Here is a 24499-nt window from a genome sequence, read left to right on the forward strand (position 1 = left end):
CTGAAAAAAAGTGTAGATATTCCAGCTTTCTTTTGATTTCCATTTGCATGGAATATCTTTTTTAGTCCCTTCACTTTTCATCTGTGTATAACCTGACATCTGAAGTATGTTGCTTGTAGGCAGCATGTAGATGACTCATATTTTATTACTCCATTCATCAGTTAACTCTCTTTTTATTGAAACATTTAGTCCATTTACATTTAAGGTAATTTTTGATAGGTCTGTTCTTTTGTCATTTTGTTATTCTCTAGTTGTTTTTTTTTTAGTTCCTTTCTGTTCCTTTTTTCTTCTTTTGCTCTCTTCCTTTATTGGTTGATGACCTGATTTAGTGGTATGCTCATCTTTCTTTTTTTTTTTTTTTTTTTAAACTCATATGTATTTACTATAGATTTTGACTTTGTGGTTACTATGAAGCTTATATATAACAACTTATATCTATCTCCAACAGTCTATTTTAAGTTAATAACAACTTAAATTTGCTGTCATTCCTCATGATATCATAATATTATGCTGTAACATACATTATTATCATTATATTAAGTCCACGTAGCAGAAAGCAGAAACAAGAAATTATTCATAATGTTATTCAGATTCAATAAATACTTAGAAACTACTGTGTGTTAGAAAGTATGCTAGCCTGTTTACACAGGTCTTAGCTACACAGGAACAGTGAGGAGAGGTATTTCCCAGTCTATTTTATATAAAAAGATACCGAAGTTTAAGTAGTTAAGTAACTTGCCCAGATTTACATCATTAATAATGTAGGACTGGTATAAAATCTCAAGTCTTAATTTGAAATACAGTGCTTTTCTGTACAGTGTTTTTCTTTTGTGCTGTCTTTAAAGGATATCTATTAAAACATAAAGTACAACTTTATTTTGAAAGAAAGGAAGATTTGTGCAGGCAAACAAATGGCAAGGAAAATATGGTAGCACTCACTAATTTCTATCTGTAACTGTTTGAAGCAGTGAATTATGTCTGGAGTTTTCATTAATGTAGCAAGTTTAGTATGTTCATGAAGTAATTGTATCAATTTCACCCCAAAAGAAGCATTTGTATTTTACTCTCATATTGCCACTTGAATGCTTGCTCTATGTTTATTGGAAGTTTATTTTGTTAGGTAGGGGTGTATCAACATTCTTAATCTTTGTAAAATCCGCTGGCAGGCACTTTTATAATAGTGTTTGGTCAGTCACTTAGGGGATAAAACCAAACAGCATATTGGTTGTGTTATGTTGGGCTTTGTGGTTTTACAGTTTAGGAAGTCCAGTTCTCGTTCAATAGCATGCAACCATTTGTTTTCTAAAATTTTTCCTCCTATATGTAACCAGTGGTTTAAAAAAAGTATTTGTAGGAGACTAAAGAAATTTAGATTCCAGAACAAGGAAATAATGCCACAATCTAATCAATCAGGAATTCTTTTGTTTCCACAACAATTAAGCATTTAAAAATTATCTTTGGAGAAGAGGAACTTATTGTGTGTGCTTTGGAGTAAAGAATGTGGGCTTTAGAGTCAGATAGACCCACATAGATAGAAATCTTGGCTCTGCTATTCATTTTTAAAGTGAAGATAATAATAATACCTAACTTCCAGGGCTATTTTATGGAGTACAGAATAAAGTAAATATATGTGTATGCACAGTGCCAGATACAAAGCAGATGGCTATTATTATTTCTTAGTAATTCCAACTCAATTCCTAAACATATAAAACATGTGGATTTTGAGAATGTTCACTGTTAAGACTAAAAATTAAAGAATTTAGGATTGGACCTCTGATTTGAATGTAGTAGTTTAAAGTCACATTATTCCATTCTCTTCCCAGAAATTATCCAAAGCAACAAAGTGAAAGAGAAACAAAAATGTAAACAACCATTTTTGGTGAAACTAGGAGACTCCTAAAATCCCAGAAACCCCCCAAGATGAATTTCTCCTCAAAGCTATGGGCACTGTACAGTAGGATATGGAAATGGAAAAGAATAGAGACAGAGTGCAGCTGATGCATTAAGAGAGAACTATTTTTGAAGAAGGGAGACACATACTGAGATGCAATGTCTGACCTCTGTTTCTATAAGAAGGCAAATGGGGTGAACCTGGGTTTGGTTTGGTCAGTTGCTAAGGGGATAAAACCAGAGTCTGTCTGACTCTAGAGCCCACATTCTTTACTCCAAAGCACACACAATAAGTTCCTCTTCTCCAAAGATAATTTTTAAATGCTTAATTGTTGTGGAAACAAAAGAATTCCTGGTTGATTAGATTGTGGCATTATTTCCTTGTTCTGGAATCTAAGCTGGGGCTTTCTCTGACCCACTTTGGTTCTTAGCAGTGAAGATGGACTGACCATAAGAAAACACGAGCCATAGGTTCAGCAGACAGCCTGTTTCTGTTACAGGGCAGAAGAGTTTGACTTAAGGAAACCACCACAGCTGCTGTGTCCATTGGCTAAAGAAATGCAAAGGGTGAATAAATATACCAATAAAATCCTTTGTCATGAGAAAAAGTTCTGTTGTTCTGGAACATGTCCCTGGGTCCTTTCCCACATGAATTTCCAACAAACATCTGGAAAAAGAAGTAGCAGTGCCACTACAATGATACAAAAAAGAAGCCCAAAGTCTTTAAAAAAAAAAAAAAAAATCACCAGGGAAAAATAGGGAAATGGAAGAGAAAACCAAAAGCTAGGTAAGAAAAGCTCATGAGAAGAAAAACAAAACAATGTAGCCGTGAAAGAGACAAAAATTGTTATTGAACATTGTGCCATAAATTTAAAAATAAGGCAAAACAAAACCTTAAAGAAATGAAAGTCTCTTTGGAGGATTAGTGCAAATGAAAAATATAGGAACTCAGAAAGGAGATAGTAGGTGAATAGTAGGGAGATTCCAGAAAGAAAGAGAAGGGAGAAATAAAATCATCACAGAAATAAAGGTCAAGTTGACAAGAGAATAAGAAGTAACACTGCCGAAACAGCAAAGATCTGGAGGATGAATGTGAGAACAGTGAGTAAAATGAAACAAACTTAAAAAGAATTCAAAAGGATTATAGATAAAATGGTAGCTATAGAAGACAGGTAAACAAAGTCAAGCATGCATATTACTGCAGTTGCTAACAAATAAAATGGAAATTACATGACAAAAGATAGAAATTAAGAGAACTTCCATAAACTTAAAAAAAAAATGGCATTCGCATGTTAAAAAACATACCAAGCCCAATGAAGTTATCCCAGAGCCATGAAGATAAAAAAAAAAAATCCTTGTTAAATTGCCTAACCTTGGAGATAGTGAAAGAATACTTTGGGTGGCCCAGAAAGAAGTCACTTGTAGAGGAAAAAGATTAATGTGACCTTAACCTACTCTATTACACATTCATTGCTGAAAGATAGTGGAACAATATCTACAAAATCGTCAGAGAAAGAGTGTGACTCAAGAACTGTACAACAACAAAAATGTAAAAACACGAAAGCAATAGCAAACGATTTTGAACATGGCCAACTCATGAGTTGTCTTCAGGAATCTTTGAGAAGATGAACTCTAGCTATCTAAGAAATGTCTGAAAAAACGACACCAAAAGTACTAGCCAGGAGCATGAAAGCCCTATCCGTAAGAGTAAGATGAATATGGGGATTAGGGCAACAAAATGAACTCAAATGTTAGTTGTGCTGACAGTAGAGATAATACACTTTACAAAAGTGGGATGGAGGGAAAGAGAATGACAGGTAAAAATAAGTACCCTTATTTCAAATGCAAATTAAAAATAAGCGAGGGTCATGGTCTAGATGATAAAAGGTTTTTATTTTAAGTCAAAGTAACCTTAAATGAAAAGAGTATAATGTTAAACAAGACAAAATAATACTTTGTGTAGGATTGAAATATTCATAGTGAAGATATAACTGTGAAATACATCTATGAACCATTCATAGAACAAAGCCTTATTAACAGAAGAAATGTAAGCAATTTAGAATGAGGAACCTTAATTTTCTTCCATAGTTCATGACAGATCAAGTGGACAAAAATATGTAAGGCTATAAAACCTAGTTCATATAATGATGAATAGGATGAATCTAATTGAGGTATAAAACTGTTTCCTGAAAACAGAGACTACATCTTCTTCTCAAGTGAGTATGGAATGTTAACAGAAACGAAACCTTTACAGTACCAGAAGGAAAATTGCACTCATCACTGTATACTAAAACTAGAAGTTAATAAGAGCATAAAATTTAACACAATAATTCATCTCATTAAAAGATCTCTCAAAGTCAAAAAGGAAATCCAAATTAAAATTGTTGAATAGGAAGTTAGAAAACAAAAAAATTAATGCAAAGCAAAATGGTATAAGTAAAAAGCATGAATAGGTAAGTGAGATAAGAGATTTAATAGAAGTACTTTTCCTTTTTTTGTTTTCTTTTTCAGCCGTGGCATGTGGCATGTGGCATGTGGAAGTTCCCAGGCCAGGGACTGAATTCAAGCCACAGCTGCAGCTTATGCCACAGCTATGGCAACTCCTGATCCTTAACACACTGCCCTGGGCTGGGAATCAAACCCAGGCCTTGATGGAGACAACATTGGATGCTTAACTCAGTGTAACACAGCAGGAACTCCAGAAGCACTTTTCCTCTAGGAAAACTAAAATATGAGCTAGTGAAAGTGAAAACAAAAATGTAGAGGGCAAAAATATATAATGTAAAAAAAATATAATAGGGAAAATACTTCAAAATGCTAGAAATTTTTGCCATAAGGAATTTTGATTTCTAAACTCAAGCAGAATAATATGAAAAACTGAATAGAGTGGTTCAGATTATAGAGAGAGATCATTTACTAAAGGACTTCAAAATGTATAGAAAATAACAACAGCCATATTAAGTTGAGGGGGGGTGGGGAGAGCAGAGGAATTTATGCCCTCCCCCCATCATCAAAAGCACTAGGTTTTGATGATTCTACAAGGGAATTCTACCAAACTCTTTAAATGGAGTGGTATTTAAACTATTCCCAAGAACAGGAAAAGGCAATTTGTCAGTTGTTAAAATGATGCGAGCATGATATTAATGTCAAGTTTTAATAAAAGTTGCAATGAAAAGAAAACTAAATCATTCATATTCATGTTCATGCAAACAACTGCACAAAAATCCTAACTGAATAACAGAATCTAGCACACATTAAAAGAATGAAACGTCCTGATTAAGGGGGTTTATTTCAGGGATATAATAGTGGTTCAATAACTATTAATATGGTATATAAAGAGAAAAGCATACGATTTTTTTTTTTTTCTGTCTTTTTGTCATTTCTTGGGCCGCTTCCGCGGCATATGGAGGTTCCCAAGCTCGGGGTCGAATCAGAGCTGTAGCTGCTGGCCTACACCGGAGCCACAGCAACGAGGGATCCGAGCCACATCTGCAACCTACACCACAGCTCACGGCAACGCCGGATCCTTAACCCACTGAGCAAGGGCAGGGATGGAACCCGCAACCTCATGGTTCCTAGTCGTATTCGTTAACCTCTGAGCCACGATGGGAACTCCAGAAAAGCATATGATTATCTTCGTACATGTGAAAAAGCTGCGAGATTTAATGTTCATACTTAAGAGCAAAAAATGTAATTGGGAATAGGTAGATATTTTCTTAATATGATAAAATATGTGTATTTTAATCCCAATTCAAGAATCATACTTAATGTGGAAATACTAGATGCATACTTGCTAATTTTAGAAATAGACAATAATGTATATTATCACAGCTATTGTTTAATGTTGTTCTTGAGTATTAACCAATTCAGTTAGGTAAGAGAAAGAAATTAGAGGTACAATAATTTTAAAAAATACTTGCAGCTTATATGATTGTACATATGGAAAACCATAAGAGTCAGCTGAAAATTCTTAAAGAGTAAAAAATTCCAAATAGTGGTAAAAGATTAAATTAATACGCAAAAATCAGTAGCTTCTATATACACAGAATTACAACCATTTAGAAGATACAGTGGGAGAAAGACCCCTGATGTTCAGCATCAAAAAGTATACATTAAAAGTACATAAAATAGCAGTAAGCTTATATGGAAACTGCTATGTGGAAAGAAAAACCCTTTAAAAAGCTTCTTATGTTCCTGAAAGAATATTTCACCATGGAAAGTCTCAGCATCTTGTCAGTTTCTCCTAATTCTTTCTGTCAATTATATGACAATCCCAAAAATACCTACAGGGTACTTTTGGTCCTAGATAGGCTGATCTAAAGTTGTTATGGAAAAATATACAAGCACAAATAGCCAGGAAAATTCAGCAAAAGGGGAATGATGATGTGGAATTAGCCCCACTAGAGATTAAAATATATTATGCCTCAGTTATTGAGACAGTTAGGTTCTGGGCATGAAAGGAAAGCGTAATGGAAAAGGATATAGAATACATATGTGAGTTGTAGTGGCATGTAATATCTATGGGGAAACATTGATTTCTTCAATAAATAATGATGAGCCAACAGGGTAGCCATCTGGGAAAAAGTGGATGCATTCCTCAGAGCTTCCCCAAGCAGAAACTTCAAATAGATCATAGATGTAAATCTAAAGCATAAACCATAACAGTACTAGAAGTCTTCATGGCAGAAATCTGTATAACTTCAGCATGAAAAAGTTTTCCCAACCTTGATAAAAACCAGGAACCATAGGGGAAAGAAGGAATAAATTTTACTTACTGCGTAAAAGAAACTACTTCTCTATGACCAAAATTGCTGTAAGAAACATCAAGCTAGAGAAAACTTTTTGCAACTCATATCACAGACAAAACCTGATTTCCTTAATATATAAAGAACTTTTATAGATGGGCACAAAAAGAACAACAGCCCAGTATAAAAATGGACAAAGATTATGGACATGGGTTTTACACAAAGAAAAATGAAAGAGGGCTTCCTCTGAAGCTACTATTAAGGAGTCCCTCTGCCCATTATTTCTGACTCCATAGCCTGCTTATTCATCACATCACTTATTCCTGTTGCTTTTTTTCCTCTTTGTTCTTTTACTGTTTTATTGTGTATTTTCTAAGACTGTGAATTGCACACTGAAGGAGATCCTACCTCCTCCACAATTTGTTCTCTTGCTCAAAGCACAGTGTTGTCGGAGATGAGGCACTTAATTCTGCTCTATTCTCGTCTGTTCTATTCCATCTCAGAAATATGCCTTCTAAACTTGCTTCCTTGTGACTGGTGTCAAACATATTCTGCTTTTTCATAGTAAACTCAAAAGATGAGTGGAAATTTACAGAATTAAGATGTCACAAATTCACATAGTAACTGAGCCGCAATGTGAACTTTCTTCTTAGGCTTCCAATGGTCGGTTTCAAGTGCAGAGTATGATTATCTAGCAGAGACTTAAGGATTATCCATTGAAGTAAAAAGTGGTAGAAGAAGAGCATTTGCCAGAAGAGAGCTTCAGTTTTTGTCACTTTATCCTTTGGTAGATGTGTGCTTCATTAATGTCTTTAGAGTCTTGAATTCACCTTCAGTCAGTTCATCCACCTGATTAACTTTATTGATTTAATTATCATGAGATTCATAGGCACCATTTGGTGAATTAAGAGACTTCAGAAGTTCCACTGATGTTCATTCTTTCTCTAGTGTTTTTAGGATTATATGCCATAGTTGTTTTAAGAGATTCTCTACTAATACTTAGTATTTTCTTAAATATTTTTTGGACAGCCATACTAATTTCTTTCCGATTTCTCCAGGCATCACACTTTTCAAAAGTAATAAGTTAATTAATACTTCTTTGCCTCTTCTAAAGGTGGTCATTTATGATCTGTGTGTTTCTGTTGTGGCTCTCTAGTTATTATAAACACATGCATATATACATAGATACGGTTATATTTTCTCTGTTTTGAAAATTAAACTGCAGATTTTTGAAGATACTGTATTTTATAGTGACGATTAAAGTAATAGCTTACAGGTATTGTTCAAAATTGTTGTCTTTAATTTTATCATCATTACACAGTGAGGGTCACTGTCCCACTGACAGAGACTGAAAATGTCACAGTTGCTGTCATCAGAGCAGTTACCATCTAGGTATGGAGACTGAAGATGCAGTTAAATGAATCTACTGCTGCATGGTAAATTATTGAAACCTTAGTATTGTCAATACATATTTATTACATCACACCTTTCGTGGGTCAGGAATCCCAGCCTGACTGGACTGGATCCCCTGATCGGGGTGTCTCACAGGTCTGCAGTCAAGATTCTGACTGGGTCTGTGGTCACTGCATGGCTTGACTGGAGAAGGGTCCGCTTTGTTGTTCACATGGTTGTTGTCAGAATTGAGTTCCCTGTGAGTGTTGGACTGAGGGCCTCAGGTCCTTGGTGTCTCTTGGCCAGAGGCTGCCCTCAGTTCTTTGCCATGTGGGCCTCTCCGTGGAATAACAAGGTAGCTCACATGGGTAATTTCCATCAGAGAGCAAGGGTGCGTGCAAGATAGAAGCCATAGTCTCTGCAACCTAATCTCGGGTGGTGACCTCCTGTCGCTTTTGCCCTGTTCCCTTCCTTAGAAGCAAGCCATTACGCTCAGCCCGTCCTCCAGGAGAGGGGATTACACAAGGATGTGAATATCAGGGGGTGGTGGTCATTGGGGGTCATTTTAAAGGACATCTACCATGTCTTGTAAATACCATTGACCAGTCATTAACATCATTCAGAGGAGTGACCTTGAAGTGTTAAACACATAGAAGTTTGTTCCCAAAAAAGGTAAAGACTGGGTTAAATCTTAAGAAAAAATTCGATAAGGAGGAACGTAGGCTCTTATTTAGAAAAAATATAAGCAAAGTTTTAGAGGTGGGCATTTTTCTAGATTACTTTGGAAGAGTGAATAGATAATATAATCTGATAGTAGTATTTTCATAAAGAATATTAATTAGTAGCCCTAAATCAGATACGTATTTTCTGTTTTTTTATAAATGCTCTTTTTATCTCAGTCTTGTTTGGGGATTAATATTTTTAAGTATCAGAGAGTGGAAATTGAAGATCAAGCGTGTTTCTGAAATACTTTCTCAGGGAACTTCAAATTCTGAGACCCGATATAATGACAGATAAGAGAAGTGATGTTCCGTCTTCTCCAAAGGCAGGAAGGAGCTTTAGTTACATAAAAGTTTGACTTTTATTTATCTTAAGCAAGGCAAAACATATACAAATATTTAGGAGGTATGACTTGATAAGAAATTCAAAGCCATTAAATCATCTTAAGTAGTGACAGGCCCAAGAAAAGTATTATTTTTCTCACTCCCAGACTGAGTTTATTCCGTATAGATTTTTATGTAACCAATCGTAGTACCTACCATAATGTCTCACATTGTCAATGAAAGTTTCTGGCAGTAGCAACAGCAGAGTTAGTGCGTTTCATCCACTTCAACCCTTGCACCATGCGTACTGTCCCATTAAACTCTCACAACAACTCTGTGGTGTACATGGGGTTATTTTCTCCATTTTATAGATGAGGAAACTGAAAATCATTGAGATTGAGGTACCTGATTAAAACTTATAACAAAAAACTCATACGTGGCAGAACTTTTATTCTGATGTAAGTAGTTGGCTTTTTTTTTTTTTTTTTTTTTGGTCAGGGCCATACCTGTGGCATATGGAAGTTTGTAGGCAAGGGATTGAATCAGAGCTGCAGCTGCAGGCCTAGGCCACAGCCACATCAATATGGGATCTGAGCCTCATCTGTGACCTACACCACAGTTTGTGGCAAATTCAGATCCTTAATCCACTGAACGAGGCCAGGGATCAAACCCACATCCTCGTGGATACTAGTTCCGTTCTTAACCTGCTGAGCCACAACAGGAATTCCAACCTGAGTAGTTTTGATGCCAGTGCTTGAGCTTTTAACCAGAACAACAGCCTCTTAGGTCAAACATTTAGTAAATGAGGGCCATGTGAGTGAACAATTCCAAATCATCTCATCTGTGTAGATTTTCTGGTGGCCTCTGGCTCAGCACCTAGGGTATTAATCAGTTTGGTTGGGAACTTCATTTGGCCACATCTCCCTCTCAGTGTCTCTGCTAATTGTTATTAATGGCTTCCTGTAAAACATATGTTAATTACTGCATTTTGGTTTGGGTAATGTTGTACAAAAAAAGAAATAATCCCTGCCTTTCTGAGTTCAGGTTTTAAGAGAAGGCTTGATGTAATTGGCTGATAGAAATGTCCTTCAGAGTGAAGTAGAGAAGTTTGGGAACTTGGAGCTGGGGTATTGAAACGCTGGGGGGAGAAGAAAGAACTGATTATTATGATACTACAGAAATGCTGCAGATTGTCTCTTGCTCTTTGGTTTTGGATGTGTGCCACAGCCTTTGGTTGGTATCTGTGGGAACACACGTGCCTCTCCTTGCTGACGCTAGTGCATTGATGATTTGGGAGAAGAGGAAGTAGGATGGCTCCTATGAGGATGCTCTCCTGTTACCATATGAGAAGGATGCATGGGGTTTGTCTTGGGTCGAAAATACCTTTGGAACAGATTCACTCTGGCACAAAGTAATTAACTTCATTGACGTTAGTCTATGCTAACTTCCAAATCTGGGATGATTTCAGTTACCAATGAAATGTGAATGCTCTGAAATTTTTTTTTTTTTTGCTTTTTAAAGGGCTGCACCCACAGCATATGGAGGTTCCCAAGCTAGGGGTTAAATCGGAGCTGCAGCCGTCAGCCACAGCCACAGCAATACCGGATCCGAGCTGCATCTGCAACCTACACCATGGCAGAACTTCTTCATGTTAGGAGAGGTATTTAAACTTAAAATGGATACTCAACGTTGATGATTCGGTTTCATGTTCAGTATTTACAGTTGCACTGGATATTTCCTGTTTTCCATATTCTATGAAGAGAAAAAAAAGAAGATACACATGTATATGAGTAAACACACATTGTTGTAAGAGTGTGTAGTGAAAAAATCAGTAATAAGGAGAAGGGAACCAAAATGTGACTGTGGTTAAGTTTCAGTATTACAAGTGTGGAGAGTGTTTTATTTCATCCAATCAAAAGGAACTCTGTTGAGTGGAGACTAACAGGAAGAAGATGACATTGCCAAGAGTTGTGCACTTGAAAGAAAGATGGAAGCTTGAAGTGAGAAGATTGAAAAAGAATACCATATCCTTGCAATAACCATTTGATTAGATTATAAATACTTAAACCGTTTCACCTCACAGCAGTAACTGATAACATCTCAAATCACTGCTTTTCTTGTTACATTGCCTCATGCTGAAAAGTATTTTTGAGTCTTTTTTCAGTGACTATTTTAAACCAATTAAGAACCACATTCAGCCAAAATTCATGAGCACAACCACAAGCTTATGCGATGAAATGAAATCCTTCTCTTTCTCCTTAAATTACAAGTACAAATAATTTGAAAATTTTGGAAAAAGAAAGAAGTAGTCATTACTCCACCTATTCCAAACATCAATTTTTACTCTGGCGTGGTCTTTCTTTTTTTTTTTTTTGTCTTTTTTTTTGCTGTTTCTTTGGGCCGCTCCCGCGGCATATGGAGGTTCCCAGGCTAGGGGTCGAATCGGAGCTGTAGCCACCGGCCTACGCCAGAGCCACAGCAACGCAGGATCCGAGCAGCGTCTGCAACCTACACCACAGCTCACGGCAACGCCAGATCGTTAACCCACTGAGCAAGGCCAGGGACCGAACCCGCCACCTCATGGTTCCTAGTCGGATTCGTTAACCACTGCGCCAGGACGGGAACTCCGACTCTGGCGTGGTCTTTCAAAATTTGTCCTTATGGGTATCTATCTTTGTAGGTAGATGCAAAGTACTTACAATTCTGTGTTTTGATTTTTAAGCTAATGTTATCCCATAAGCATTTACTTGTGTTTCTAAATGGAGCAATCATTTATATTGATTGATGGATTGATTGATTGTCTTTTTAGGACTGCACTTCGGCACATGGAAGTTCCCAGGCTAGGGGTTCAATCGGAGCTGTAGCTGCTGGCCTACACCACATTCACAGTAACTCCGGATCCGAGCCACATCTGTGACCTACACCACAGCTGGATCCTTAACCCCCTGAGCGAGGCCAGGGATCCATTCCATGTCCACACGGATACTAATTGGGTTTGTTACTGCTGAACCAGGACTGGAACTCCCAGAGCAATAGTTTAATTGCTGCCTAATATCATACAATCATGTTTTTAATCATGTCTTTATTTTGACATTATTGATATCCTGGTGATGTCAATATCTATTTTCAGTAGAAAACGTGGGAAATAGCTTTATCACAAGAAACTTTTAAGACATTATACCTATGATCATATCATACACAGTGCATTTCATAGAAGTTGTAACCATTTATAATCTTAACAATAGTGCAAATATTCTGGGTTTATTATGACACTGGCTTGAGTGAAAATATTAAAATAATTTTCTTTCTTAAAAGATATTTCAAATTTGCTGCAGTTTACATCTCTTTCACTATACTTAAATATGAGCATTTGCTTCTGGCCTTTTTTTGTTATCCTTTTTTTTAATGAATTTTCCTTTCATTGTAGTGTAGTAACTGTACTTTTTTTTTTTGTAAAAATTTGATCCCTTTGGATAGCATAGAATTTATTTTAATTGATGACATAAATGTTGCCAAACCTTGCCTTTTTATTTTATTTATTTATTTTTTTACTTTTTCCTTTTTGATCTCCCAGCAGCTTATGGAGTTCCTGGGCCAGGGGATCAGATCGGAGCCACAGTTGTGACCTACAGTGTAGCCCTGGCAATGCCTGGGCCAGCCAAGGATCGAACCTGTGTCCTGGCACTGTAGAGGTGCCACCAATCCTGTTGCATCACAGCAGGAACTCCCGGTCCTTTTTTAGATTTTAATTTTTAGTTGATTTTTACATATTCATATTTGTCAGTATTTCCCTTTGTGATTTCTTTTATTACTTTGAAAATGAGAATGTTATTCTTCTGTATAGCTGGTATATATTCTAACTCAGATTCATTTAAAATAATTATAATGTTTATATTGAATCATTTAACCCTTTGGAACTTATTCTACTATAAACTGTAAAATATGAATTAGAGTTAAATATTTTTTTAAATGGGTAATCTTAGTTTATGCACCTTGTGTTCAGATGATAGTTCATATATAGTTATTCTTTTCCAGTTCTTATATATTTATTTGTATATCAGCACTTCTGTCTTCTTAATTGTTCATGCTCGTGATATCCTATTTATGTTTTTTCCGCAGTTCTCATTGATATGATTGCCCATGTGCTGTTCAGAATTAAGAATATTTTTGTTAAGTATTCTAAACCACATACAAGCAAAAAAATTTCTTTTTGAGATTTTTTTAACATAGTAAATCCATAATTTAGCTTGCCAGAATGTACATATTTTACAGTTAGCTTTCTTTTTTTATAAAAATGATGTTTTTTCATTTAAAACATCTTTTACATTTTTCAAAAAGGAGTACTACTTAATTCAATGTCATGATAAATCTGAAACATTCATACTGTTGCTAGGATTATAAATGAATGGTTCCTCCTTCAACCTTGCTAAATCGGGCTTGTGTGTCTCTTCTGGACAGCTGGAGGCACCATCTGGCATCAGCCATGAAATACAGATTGTATAATTTTGTCAGGTCCTCATACCATTCAAATGCTTTGATTACACAAAATAAAGTTGGGTGGTAAAATTCATGCTAATAGCTTAAGCTAGACCTCAGAGGACTGCAAGGAGGAGAGAAGATCCTCCTGGCATGGCGCTTGTGAAGGAGTGCCCCCGAGTCCCGGGATACCTGTAGGTCAAGTGCAGGTCCACGCTGACCTCTCAGTTCCCACCTGCCAGGTTTCCCTTCCTGCCAGTGGGACCCAAGCACTGTGCTCAGGCCAGGAACAGGGTCTAGTGAAGTTGAACCAGACATCTCCTCTGTCCTTGGCCCTACTGCCTCAACCCTTGGCAGACAGATGACCTCCAGGGATCTTTAAATCTTGCTGGTCCCTGGGAAGTGCTTGGTACATGGATTGGGAGTGTATTGGGACTGCATTAAAAGGCTTGTCCCAGCTGAGAGGCTTAAACTTGGCCTCTAGCTTGGCCAGCACTCACATGCCCTCATCCCAACTCTCCCCATCTTGGGCAGATGGCAGATAGAGACAGGCAGCAGAAGCAAGGATTGGGGATGTGAGAGCAGGTGGCTGAGTACCAGTCCCTTGTAGATGCTGGCAGACAGGACCACGTGTGAGAAAAGGCTTCAAGCTTGGAGTGCATATTGCATCTTCCCATTGAACTTTGCTCTACAAAACGCAGACTCAGGTAAAATTATTTCAAGACTGACTGCAAAGCATTAAACCTCAAGACAGGGGCCTTTTGGAGAGTATGGCCTTGTACACCTGAACTGGTCATAAGTCCATTCAGCCACCTCTTAGTTTATCTTAATAAGCCAAGATATTTCTGATTCTCTGATACAAAGGCCTCGCTCTTTAAATATATTTGCTGTCTCCTGCCAATTAGAGCCAACCTTAAGGATATAGGGCCTGTTTTTTTTAGAGAATGAATGAATGAGTGAATGCAAGTATTTAGGGAAATAATACACATATTATAACATATAGACACATAAAAGCATCTATCATATTTTTGCCTTGTCTGTGATTCTCATTGTTTGCAAATAAAGTTTTCGCTTCACCAATATGATTTTGGAGCACTGAATTATATTTTTCCTGAAAACATGATCAAAGGACTGCATGAATTTGTTTAGTTGTGGAAACAATCAGGGCTGAAGTTAAGTCTATTCTCCTAATGTGGAAATTTCAACAATATTAATGATTCTTTTTTCAGGGCCTGCAAACTTTTTTTTCTTCTCCAAAAACATTTTATTGCTTTGTTTATAGTTTTATTTTTCTCTCCTTGATATATAGATTTATTTGGAAGGCCATGAATGCTAAAGAATTGTCTATGAGAACAATTACAATTTTGAAATAAATTATATTTTTCCTCTTAAAATTTAAAGCACATTTCTTGTAAGAATATCATTATTTAAATTTTCAAATGCTCTTGTACATAGTATTAATTTTCTTCTTATTTTTAATTGACAAGCTTGTTAATTAAATTTTATTAAATAGCATGAGGTCCTACTGTGTAGCACAGGGAACTATATCCAGTCCCTTGGGATAGACCATGATGGAAGATAATATGAGAAAAAGAATGTGTATATGTGTATGACTGGATCACTATGCTGTACAGCAGAAATTGACACAACACTGTAAATCAGCTATACTCTAGTAAAAAATCTCATGACAAACTATATTTTTAATTATCTCTCTGAGTATACCTTATCAATTCTTGGATACATTTTGATGTTAAAATGTCTTTTATAGTTAGGATTACAGGTGAAACTGGGAGTCTGAATGTTGTTGGCCATTTAAAATCCCACGGATGTTTTTGCAAGAGTGCTTGCTAGAGCCCTGGCCAAAGTCCAGTCTAAGCAATAACATCCTACTCAGTATACCTCAAAGTCTTGTGTCATTTATTAAGGCATTCTTCTGTGCTTCCTGTTCTAAACAGCTGTGAAACATTGCTGAATTCATGTTCATGATTTTTTTCTATATCCTGTTCGCAGTGCGAGTGAAATGACCCTTGTGCTATACACATATTATCTACAATTTTGCCAAGTGCATGGGTTTAAGGTTATCAGACAACTCATTGTTAAATGAATAATCTCTTTGGAGCAAAATGCTATGCAATCAGCATTAGATAACATGCTGTGCATGAATTCATCATTGACTCTGATCTTATTAAACACACCAAGGACATCACTTCTTGTCAAAACAATCATTAAGGACCTTTAAGTGCTCTTGAAAATTACCTGTTGTAATGTGAGTAGGCATATACTCAGTTAAATGAGTCCTGAAATGTACTTAGCCATTAGCTCAGTTCAAAATCAGGAAACAGTTCTGTTTTTGTGGCTTAGATGCAAATCACTGAAAAAGGGTACTGGACAGCAGCATTATAGTTTAATAAGGAGAGAAATCTGGAAAGAGTGTATGGTAGATTAAATTGAAAACAGTAAAAAGTAAACATAGTTATTAATCTGGGTTTTCTGTAGCATCCCAAAGCAAGAAACATAATTTATTATTTTTCCATTTAAACAATCTCAATATTTTGAATAAGTATATAATCATTTTAGCATCTTTGCACATAGAATACATTTTTGTGTTAAATTGACTGAGAGTAGAATTTTTAGAAAGTGGGACATGTTGAGATTCTGCTCATGGAAGGCCTTTTTTTTTCTGTTGACTTTTATTCCAACTAAAATGGCAGGAAATGTGAATATTCATTATTAATTAATTATTATTATTGAAGTATGGTTGATTTTCAATGTTTCATAAAGTTCTGTTATACAACGAAGTGACCCAATCACACACATTTCACTGTGCTGTACACTGGGATCCCATTGCCCATCCATTCCAAATACAACAGTTTGTCTCCAAAAATCCCCCAAAATGCCCATCCTCCCTCCCCTTTCCCCCTTGGGAACTCCAAATCTGCTCTTCTTGGCCATGATCTGCTTCTGCTTTGTTTTTTTCTTTGTTGTTTTTTTGTTTTGTTTTGTTTTTAAGATAGGATCATCTGTAACATATTTTAGATTCCACAAATAAGTATATCCTATGGTATTTGTCTTTTTTTTTCTGGCTTAACTTTCACTTAGTATGAGAGTCTGTAAATCAATCCATGTTGCTGCAAATGGCATTAGTTTATCTTTTTTATGGTTGAGTAATATTCCATTGTATATATGCACCATATCTTAATCCGTTCATTTGTTGACAGACATTTAGGTTGTTTCCATGTTTTGGATATTGTGAATAGTGCTGCAGTGAACATAGGGATGCATGTATCTTTTTCAATGAAAGTTTGGTCCAGATATATGCCCAGCAGTGGAATTGCTGGATCATATGGTAGTTCTATATTTAGTTTTCTCAGGTACCTCCATACTGTTTTCCATAATGCTTGTACCAATTTGCATTTCCACCAACAGTGCAGGAGGGTACCATTTTCTTTACATCCTCTGTAGCATTTGTTATTTGTTGACTTGTTAATGATGGCCATTCTGACTGGTGTGAGGTGGTAGCTCATTGTAGTTTTGATTTGCATTTCTCTAATAATTAGTGATGTTGAGCATTTTTTCATGTGCTTGTTTGGCCATCCATATGTCTTCTTTGGAGGAATGTCTATTTAGGTCTTCTTCCCATTTTTCAATTGGGTTGTTATTTTTTGGTTGTTGTTGAGTTGCATGAATTGTTTTATATTTTTGGAGATTAGGCCCTTGTTGGCTGCATTGTTTGCGAAGATTTTCTCCCATTCTGTGGGTTGCCTTTTCATTTTTTTAAATGGTTTTTTTTGCTGTGCAAACACTTTTGAGTTTGAATAGATCCCATTGGTTTATTTGTGTCTTTATTGTCATTATTCTAGGAGGAGAATCAAACAAGATGTTGCTGTCTTTTATGTCCAACAATGTTCTGCGTATGTTTTTCTTTTGAAGAGGCCATGTCCTGATGCCTGGAATTTCTTTGCTCTGATGGCACCCTCTGTTACTCCACTGTTCTCTTCAAGTCCCATCTCATACCACATCTTCTCACTAATGCCTTCACTGGGTTTTTCCCTAGAACTCAGGTGTCTCTATCCTTTCTGTACACTGAAAAAAATTCGCTGTCCCTCTGCATCTCTATCACTTTGCCCTTCTCTGATGCTAGATTAGACTTTTTAGCTTTTCATAGCTTGCTATTATTAAATTTAATTTCATTTTAAAGCAGGCTCTGTGATTTATATATTTCTTTGGTTAGAATGCTTCGCAAATAATGATTAATTTATAACGCAGCTTAGAGGTTCTCATTTTAACTTTTCATGTATTTATGTATAACTATAAACATAATGCCAACAACTAAAATTTTTTTTGAAAGCAAAGAAATTGTAAACATTGTTATCAAGTCATTCATAGGCAGTGCTGGGACCCCAGCAAGCAGTGCTAAATATTCGTCTTATTACCAAGGAAAGACACGTTAAAAGGAGCAGAAATTGGTTGGTGGAAAGGGAAAAGGAAGCGAGGAGCTGGATATCGATCTTGCCAAGTGAAGCAGTGAAAGAAAATACTGCCTTGTGAACTTCTTTCCATTATTTTCTCAAATTCAATCCGGCAACTCAGATTACGAGAACAATGGCTGAAATGTTGGAAATTAATCCAACCCATCTGATAAATCTCTAGGAAACGGGAAATAACAAAATTAATGAGAAGAGGAAAGAGTTTTTGAGAGTTTCAGCAGTTACTGTTTTAAATCTCAAATGGTGTTCAGAAGCATGACATTTCTTATATCTTTTAATAGTGCATGTTATTTACTAACATGTATTATTATTAACACATGTTAATGTTTCTTTTGCTTAAGGTAAGTCTATATGTGGAAAATTGTACCTGTGGATTATTTGCATCAAGGACTTGATTAAAGAACAGAACCTTTTGGTTAAAAGAGGAAACTGAAGACTTTCTCAGTTGACTAGTCAGTGTCATCATACAGATCTTGTAGCCTGGTCTTTAGCTATGGCATGGAGGTTTTGTATGGTGTAATGAAAAGAGCACAGAATAAAGGATCTGAAGCCCGGGGCTTAACCTTTATTCTTTTTTTTCCACTTCTCTCTCTTCTTCCTGTCTTCAAACATTTATTGAGAGTCTACCACTGGCATATTGAGACAGTCCATCGCATTGGACCAGCAGTCAAATGAGGGTGACAAAAAAAAACACTAGCAATCACAGCACCATGTGGCAGATGCCATCATGTCACAGGCATACAGTATTGTGGTAACCTTCAAAGGGAATGGGTGATTCTGGCTTGTCACCTTATAACCTTTGGTTATTTGTATAATTATATGTGTTCTAACTTTTCCAGGAGGTTGTGAGGCTCAAAGGGAGCCATTGTATGTTACAAAGTATTGTGAATTATAAAACATGCTTGAAAATATTGTTCTAGGTAATAACAGCAATTTGATAAAATACAAAATTGCCTTTAAAACTTAATATATAGCATTTAAAAACAAATTAGCATTAAAGAAGTCCTTGTTTTCTCTAATTTGAAATCCTAAATTTTCATTTCCTTTTTGAAATCCCCTTGGTTCATTCTGGAAAAAGTTCTTTTCTATGTTAATGAGTGTTTCCACACTATCTTTTCTGTACTTCTATTTCTGCATTTACTGTATTGTATTGTAATTACATACATAGTTTGATTTTTTTCCCACTATACCCATCAAGACTTTGAAGGCAGGATTCATGTGTGTTCATCTTTATGGTACCAGAGGCAACCATATATAGTAGGTGCTCAATATATATTTGTTAAATAGATTTGAGAAGGAATTTTCTTTTGTGATTTCTTTTATGTTTAATTACAGTATCTGTTCGGCAAGAGAGATCATCGTCTTTGTTCTGTTAAAGATAATATCCAGGCATGTGACAATAAAGAATTCTGTGTGCATCGCATTAGGCACTCTGAACATGGGCTGTCCTGCTCATGGACCACAGGCAGTGATATAATCATTGACAGAATGGAAATCTTAGAAAAGACGAAATGTTAATGAGCTGTGGTGGTTGCTCAGTATAGACAGTATTTTCAGACTTCTTAACCTCTTCATCACCAAAGTTTTTCAGTTTCATCTTCTCTGAGCCTCAGGTTTTCTTGGTTATAGATGAGGGTATTGGACCAAATGATTTGTAATGTCCCATCTAGTTTGAGGATTCTGATTTGGAGATTGATCATTATTTTTTGGCAGGGGGTATTTTGGTAAACAACTAGATAAAAATTAATTTAATGAAATGGGACGTGATCTCTGCATTCTGTTAAATGTTATGCACCTTCATTTTGCTCATGTATTTTACAAACACCATCAAATAACATTAAAGTCAGTTGGACAAGAGACAAAACCATTCAAGGAGAGAGGGTTAAATTGGACTTTAAAGAATGAGAGGTGTAAGGAGAGACAGAAGATTTGGCCATGGCCGTGGAAGTGATGAGGAAGAAGAGTAGCTTCATGCTAAGAACAGTAGCTTCATCACAGGGTGATGAAGTTTGAAGATTAGATTAATAGAAGAGAGGGCCTGGATTGCCTTGAAAGTTCCTGTTGAATTCTATAAGCAGTCCAGGACCATGTTCAGGCAGGAAGAGGAGACAAAGTTGTACCTGTTGAATGTCATCAAAGGCTTGGCAGGGGATGAAACTAATATGAGCAAAAAGAAAGAGAAGAGGAAATTGCTCATGACACAGCTGGTGTAGGGCTGTATTAAATGAAGGAAAAAAAAAAAAAACTGGAATGGACTCAAGTCCTGAAACCTGATTTTGCCATATAGTCATATCATTCAATTCTAAAGAGTTGGAAATGCTGCTTACATACAGCTGGAAGGATATGGCAGCTAGGCAAGCCTTTACCTCTCCTGAGTATTTCTCATAACTGATAAAATATTTATCTCAGCCGTCCAGTGTGATTTGCAAGAGTGTGTATTAATGAACTTCAGAAGATATTTCTTATCTGTGTTGAAAACAGGTGGATATTTGAGTCTCTTGATACCTAGATGAAGGCTAATCAGTTCTATTTTAATTGCATGCCTTGATTTCTGTTCTTGAAGAGCAGACATATATCCAGGGCTATATTAATAATTATAGGGAATGTTCTCTCATGTCTCTACTTTTTATTTTTATCTAATTGTTTTTTTCTAGTATTCTTTGTTTTCACTTCTACTTCTTGAGTTTTGAATTCTAGAACTATTTCAACATAATACCATGCAGAAACATAGAAGCTTGACTTGACAAAATGCTGTTGACACTTTATGTCAAAGAGTAACTGCCTGGCATATTCTTTGCTGTTTTGCATTCCTTTGCAAAGTATGCTTTTGTTTAGTCTTGAGGGGGAGTAGGCTTCTCTGATTTTCCATATACTTAGGACATGACTTTTACACAGCTAATGACTGTTCTGCTCTGTATGGAATGCAGATGTTTGCATTTTCACTCAGTTTCTCCAATTGCCTCTCCATTCCTTTTGCATACTGCAAGGTGTCTAATCTGCGGTGAAAGATGGAGACATTTTTTTCATTCAATTTCTAAGAAAAATTACACGGGTTATGGCAGGCATATGGTGCTTCTTTTCCAGTTTACCTCATTTATTTCTAAAATTCTACAGCCTGTTTTTATATTACATTTAGCACATTATAGAAGACCTGGCTAGTTATTGTCCTCTGAAGTCATAAAGTCCTTTTGTAGCAGTATGCATTTAAAGCTAGATAATGTCTCATAAAACCTAAATGTTAAGTATTTTTATAATTTTGTGTTGTTATCTTCATTAGATAAAATGGAAAAATTTTCGCCCACCCTGGGAGTTTAAGATATGTCTTTACATATGATACCCACATGAATTTTTATACCATTACTTAAATATATGGATGTTTCCTGGGGAAAGGAAAAGGCCAGTTTCTGCTTGTCTATTTTAAAGGTCTTTTTATTTTTTAAGGAAATGATCCTTGCAGATTAAAATGTTTGCTATAAATATGCCATATATATCTACCTCTTTCTTTCCTTCTCTCCCTTTCCTTCCTTCTTCCTTTTCTTCCTTCCTTCCTACCTACCTACCTTCCTCCCTCCCCCTTTCCCGTCCTTCCTTCCTTCCATTTAACCCACACTGGTATCTGGGCTCCTTCTCTTCACCTGACTTAGGTCTTGGTTTTCCAAGGAATGCCCCCCCCCAAATCTGTTTCCACTTGAAACAGCGGTTTGTATAGTTCACTAGGGCAATCATGAGCGTGTTAGTGACCCCAAAGGTAATTAAGGTGCAAAGCCAGCTTAAGGGACTGGTGGTAGCGATGGACAGCAGCCCCAGCCATGGGGGAGGAAGTGATAGAGACTGTTTCCTGAGCTATTAGTGGCCTCGTATCTGTGCTTCTGCATGTTCTCAGAAAGCTCATGAGATAGACAGTGAAGGGCTTTTCTTTTCTTTCTGTTTAGTATCAATTTTTAAATTTTGAACTAATTCGGACTTACACAAAAGTTGCAGACAAATTTATAACTTGGAATTGAGAAAGCAGAATTAAAAGGTGAATATGTGATTCATTTAGAGGTCAACAGCAAAGTAGGTGCTCAGTGAATATTCATTGACTAGGGAGAGTAAAAAGGGACTGAAACTGGGGTCTCTGACGTTTTTGACTAACCCTTTGCATTTCCCAATGCTAAAAATGCACTCTTGTTGATATGCATAATTGACAGCAAATTTTAAGTTATTCTTTGGTAGCTATATATTGAAAAACAGTCTTGGTTGTTTTCTTGACTATTTCTAATTATAAATAACCATGCAGTGCACACTGAAAAGACATTTGCAGATAGAACTTTAAAGTCTTGAATGCTGTTGATCACACTTTACTGACCTATGTCATTTTTATCTCCGCAGAAATTGGCCCAGTAACAGTTACCACGGACCCCAAGAAATTTCAGTATGAACTCAGAGAACTGTATGTTCAGGTGAGTGGTTGTGCTCAATTTTATTTCTTTTAGGAGAAAGGAAAAATATGAACTTTTGGCTGATGTTCTTTATTTTTAAATCTGAAAGTAATGATTGGTTTTTAAATTCTTTTTTTTTTTTTGATTTGCATTTCTCTAATAATTAGTGCTGTTGAGGATTTTTTTCATGTGCCTGTTGGCAATCTGTAGATCTTCTTTTTTTTTTTTTTTTTTGCCTTTTTGCTATTTCTTTGGGCCGCTCCCGTGGCATATGGAGGTTCCCAGGCTAGGGATTGAATCGGAGCTGTAGCCGCTCGCCTACGCCAGAGCCACAGCAATTCGGGATCCGAGCTCGGGATCTGCGACCTACACCACAGCTCACGGCAACGCCAGATCGTTAACCCACTGAGCAAGGGCAGGGATCGAACCCGCAACCTCATGGTTCCTAGTCGGATTCATTAACCACTGCGCCACGACGGGAACTCCCTGGTTTTTAAATTCTAATACCACTGCTTTTTCTGACTTGGATGAGGATATGGGCGTGGAAAAGCTTGGGTTCAAAATATCGCAAAATATCACCTCCACTTATGCATTGTCTGTGGCAACTTCAATGCAACAATGGCAAAACTCTGTAGTTGTGACAGACTGGTCTTCAAAGCCTAAAGTATTTACTATATGATCCCTTAGAGAAAAGTTGACTGACCCCTGTTCTAGATTCCTCATTTCATTGAGAATCAAAGGAGAGGTTAACTCTTTCCTCATAATAGTAATGGTATTATTATTATTATTTTACTAAAAATGAAACTTTAGTGCAATAAAGAAGACATACAGCACAATAAATACTTTACACATAACTATCTGTCTCTCTAAGTTAGATGCTCAATTTAACAACTTTATTTTATTAAAATATAGTCGATTTACAGTGTTTCTTCAATTTCCTTGTATGGCAAAGTGACCCAATCACACACAGTTCCCTGTGTTATACAATAGGGCCCATTGCCCATCCATTCCAAACAGGAGAGTTTGCATCCAAAACCCCAAACGGCCCGTCCATCCCACTCCCTATTTCTTCCCCACTGGGAACCACAAGTCTGCTCTCCTTGTCTGTGATCTGTTTCTCTTTTGTAGATAGAATCATCTCTGCCATATTTTAGATTCCACAAATAAGTATATCCTATGGTATTTGTCTTTTTCTTTCTGGCTTTCTTCACTTAGTATGAGAGTCTGTAAATTGATCCATGTTGCTGCAAATGGCATTATTTTGTTCTTTTTAATGACTAATATTCCATTGTATGTATGTACCATATCTTAATCCATTCGTTTGTTGATGGACACTTGGGTGTTTCCAGGGCTTGGCTATTGTGAATAGTGCTACAGTGAACATAGGGATGCATGTATCTTTTTCAATGAAAGTTTGGTCCAGATATATCCCAGCAGTGGAATTGCTGGATCATATGGTAGTTCTATATTTAGTTTTCTCAGGTACCTCCATACTGTTTTCCATAATGCTTGTACCAATTTGCATTTCCACCAACAGTGCAGGAGGGTACCATTTTCTTTACATCCTCTGTAGTATTTGTTATTTGTTGACTTGTTAATGATGGCCATTCTGACTGGTGTGAGGTGGTAGCTCATTGTAGTTTTGATTTGCATTTCTCTAATAATTAGTGATACTGAACATTTTTTCATGTGCTTGTTTGGCCATCCATATATCTTCTTTGGAGGAATGTCTATTTAGGTCTTCTTCCCATTTTTCAATTGGGTTGTTATTTTTCGGTTGTTGTTGAGTTGCATGAGTTGTTTTATATTTTTGGAGATTAGGCCCTTGTTGGTTGCATTGTTTGCGAAGATTTTCTCCCATTCTGTGGGTTGTCTTTTCATTTTTTTTAATGGTTTCCTTTGCTGTGCAAACACTTTTGAGTTTGAATAGATCCCATTGGTTTATTTATGTCTTTATTGTCATTATTCTAGGAGGTGAATCAAACAAGATGTTGCTGTGATTTATGTCAAAGAGCATTCTGCCCATGTTTTCCTGTGGAGTTTTA

General features: G+C 36.4%; 1 protein-coding gene across 6 annotated transcripts in view; it reads left to right on the forward strand.

The window, feature by feature from the left end:
* Positions 1-24499, forward strand: part of HMCN1 (hemicentin 1) — a 491961-nt gene that overhangs the window by 84145 nt on the left and 383317 nt on the right. For all 6 annotated transcript variants that reach the window (XR_014816519.1, XR_014816520.1, XM_021102640.2 and 3 more), the window contains exon 2: positions 22405-22475. Coding sequence is in view for 3 of the 6 variants with exons in the window: in XM_021102638.2 (XP_020958297.2) it covers positions 22405-22475 (71 nt within the window). In the remaining 3 variants the exon portion in view is untranslated. The remainder of the gene's footprint in view (positions 1-22404; positions 22476-24499) is intronic.

Source organism: Sus scrofa, chromosome 9 (genome assembly GCF_054392235.1).
Source record: "Sus scrofa isolate SSC_HxYL_T2T_F1_AM1 chromosome 9, Sscrofa_HxYL_maternal_Yorkshire_Landrace_v2.0, whole genome shotgun sequence".
In the NCBI taxonomy this organism is placed as follows: domain Eukaryota; kingdom Metazoa; phylum Chordata; class Mammalia; order Artiodactyla; family Suidae; genus Sus; species Sus scrofa.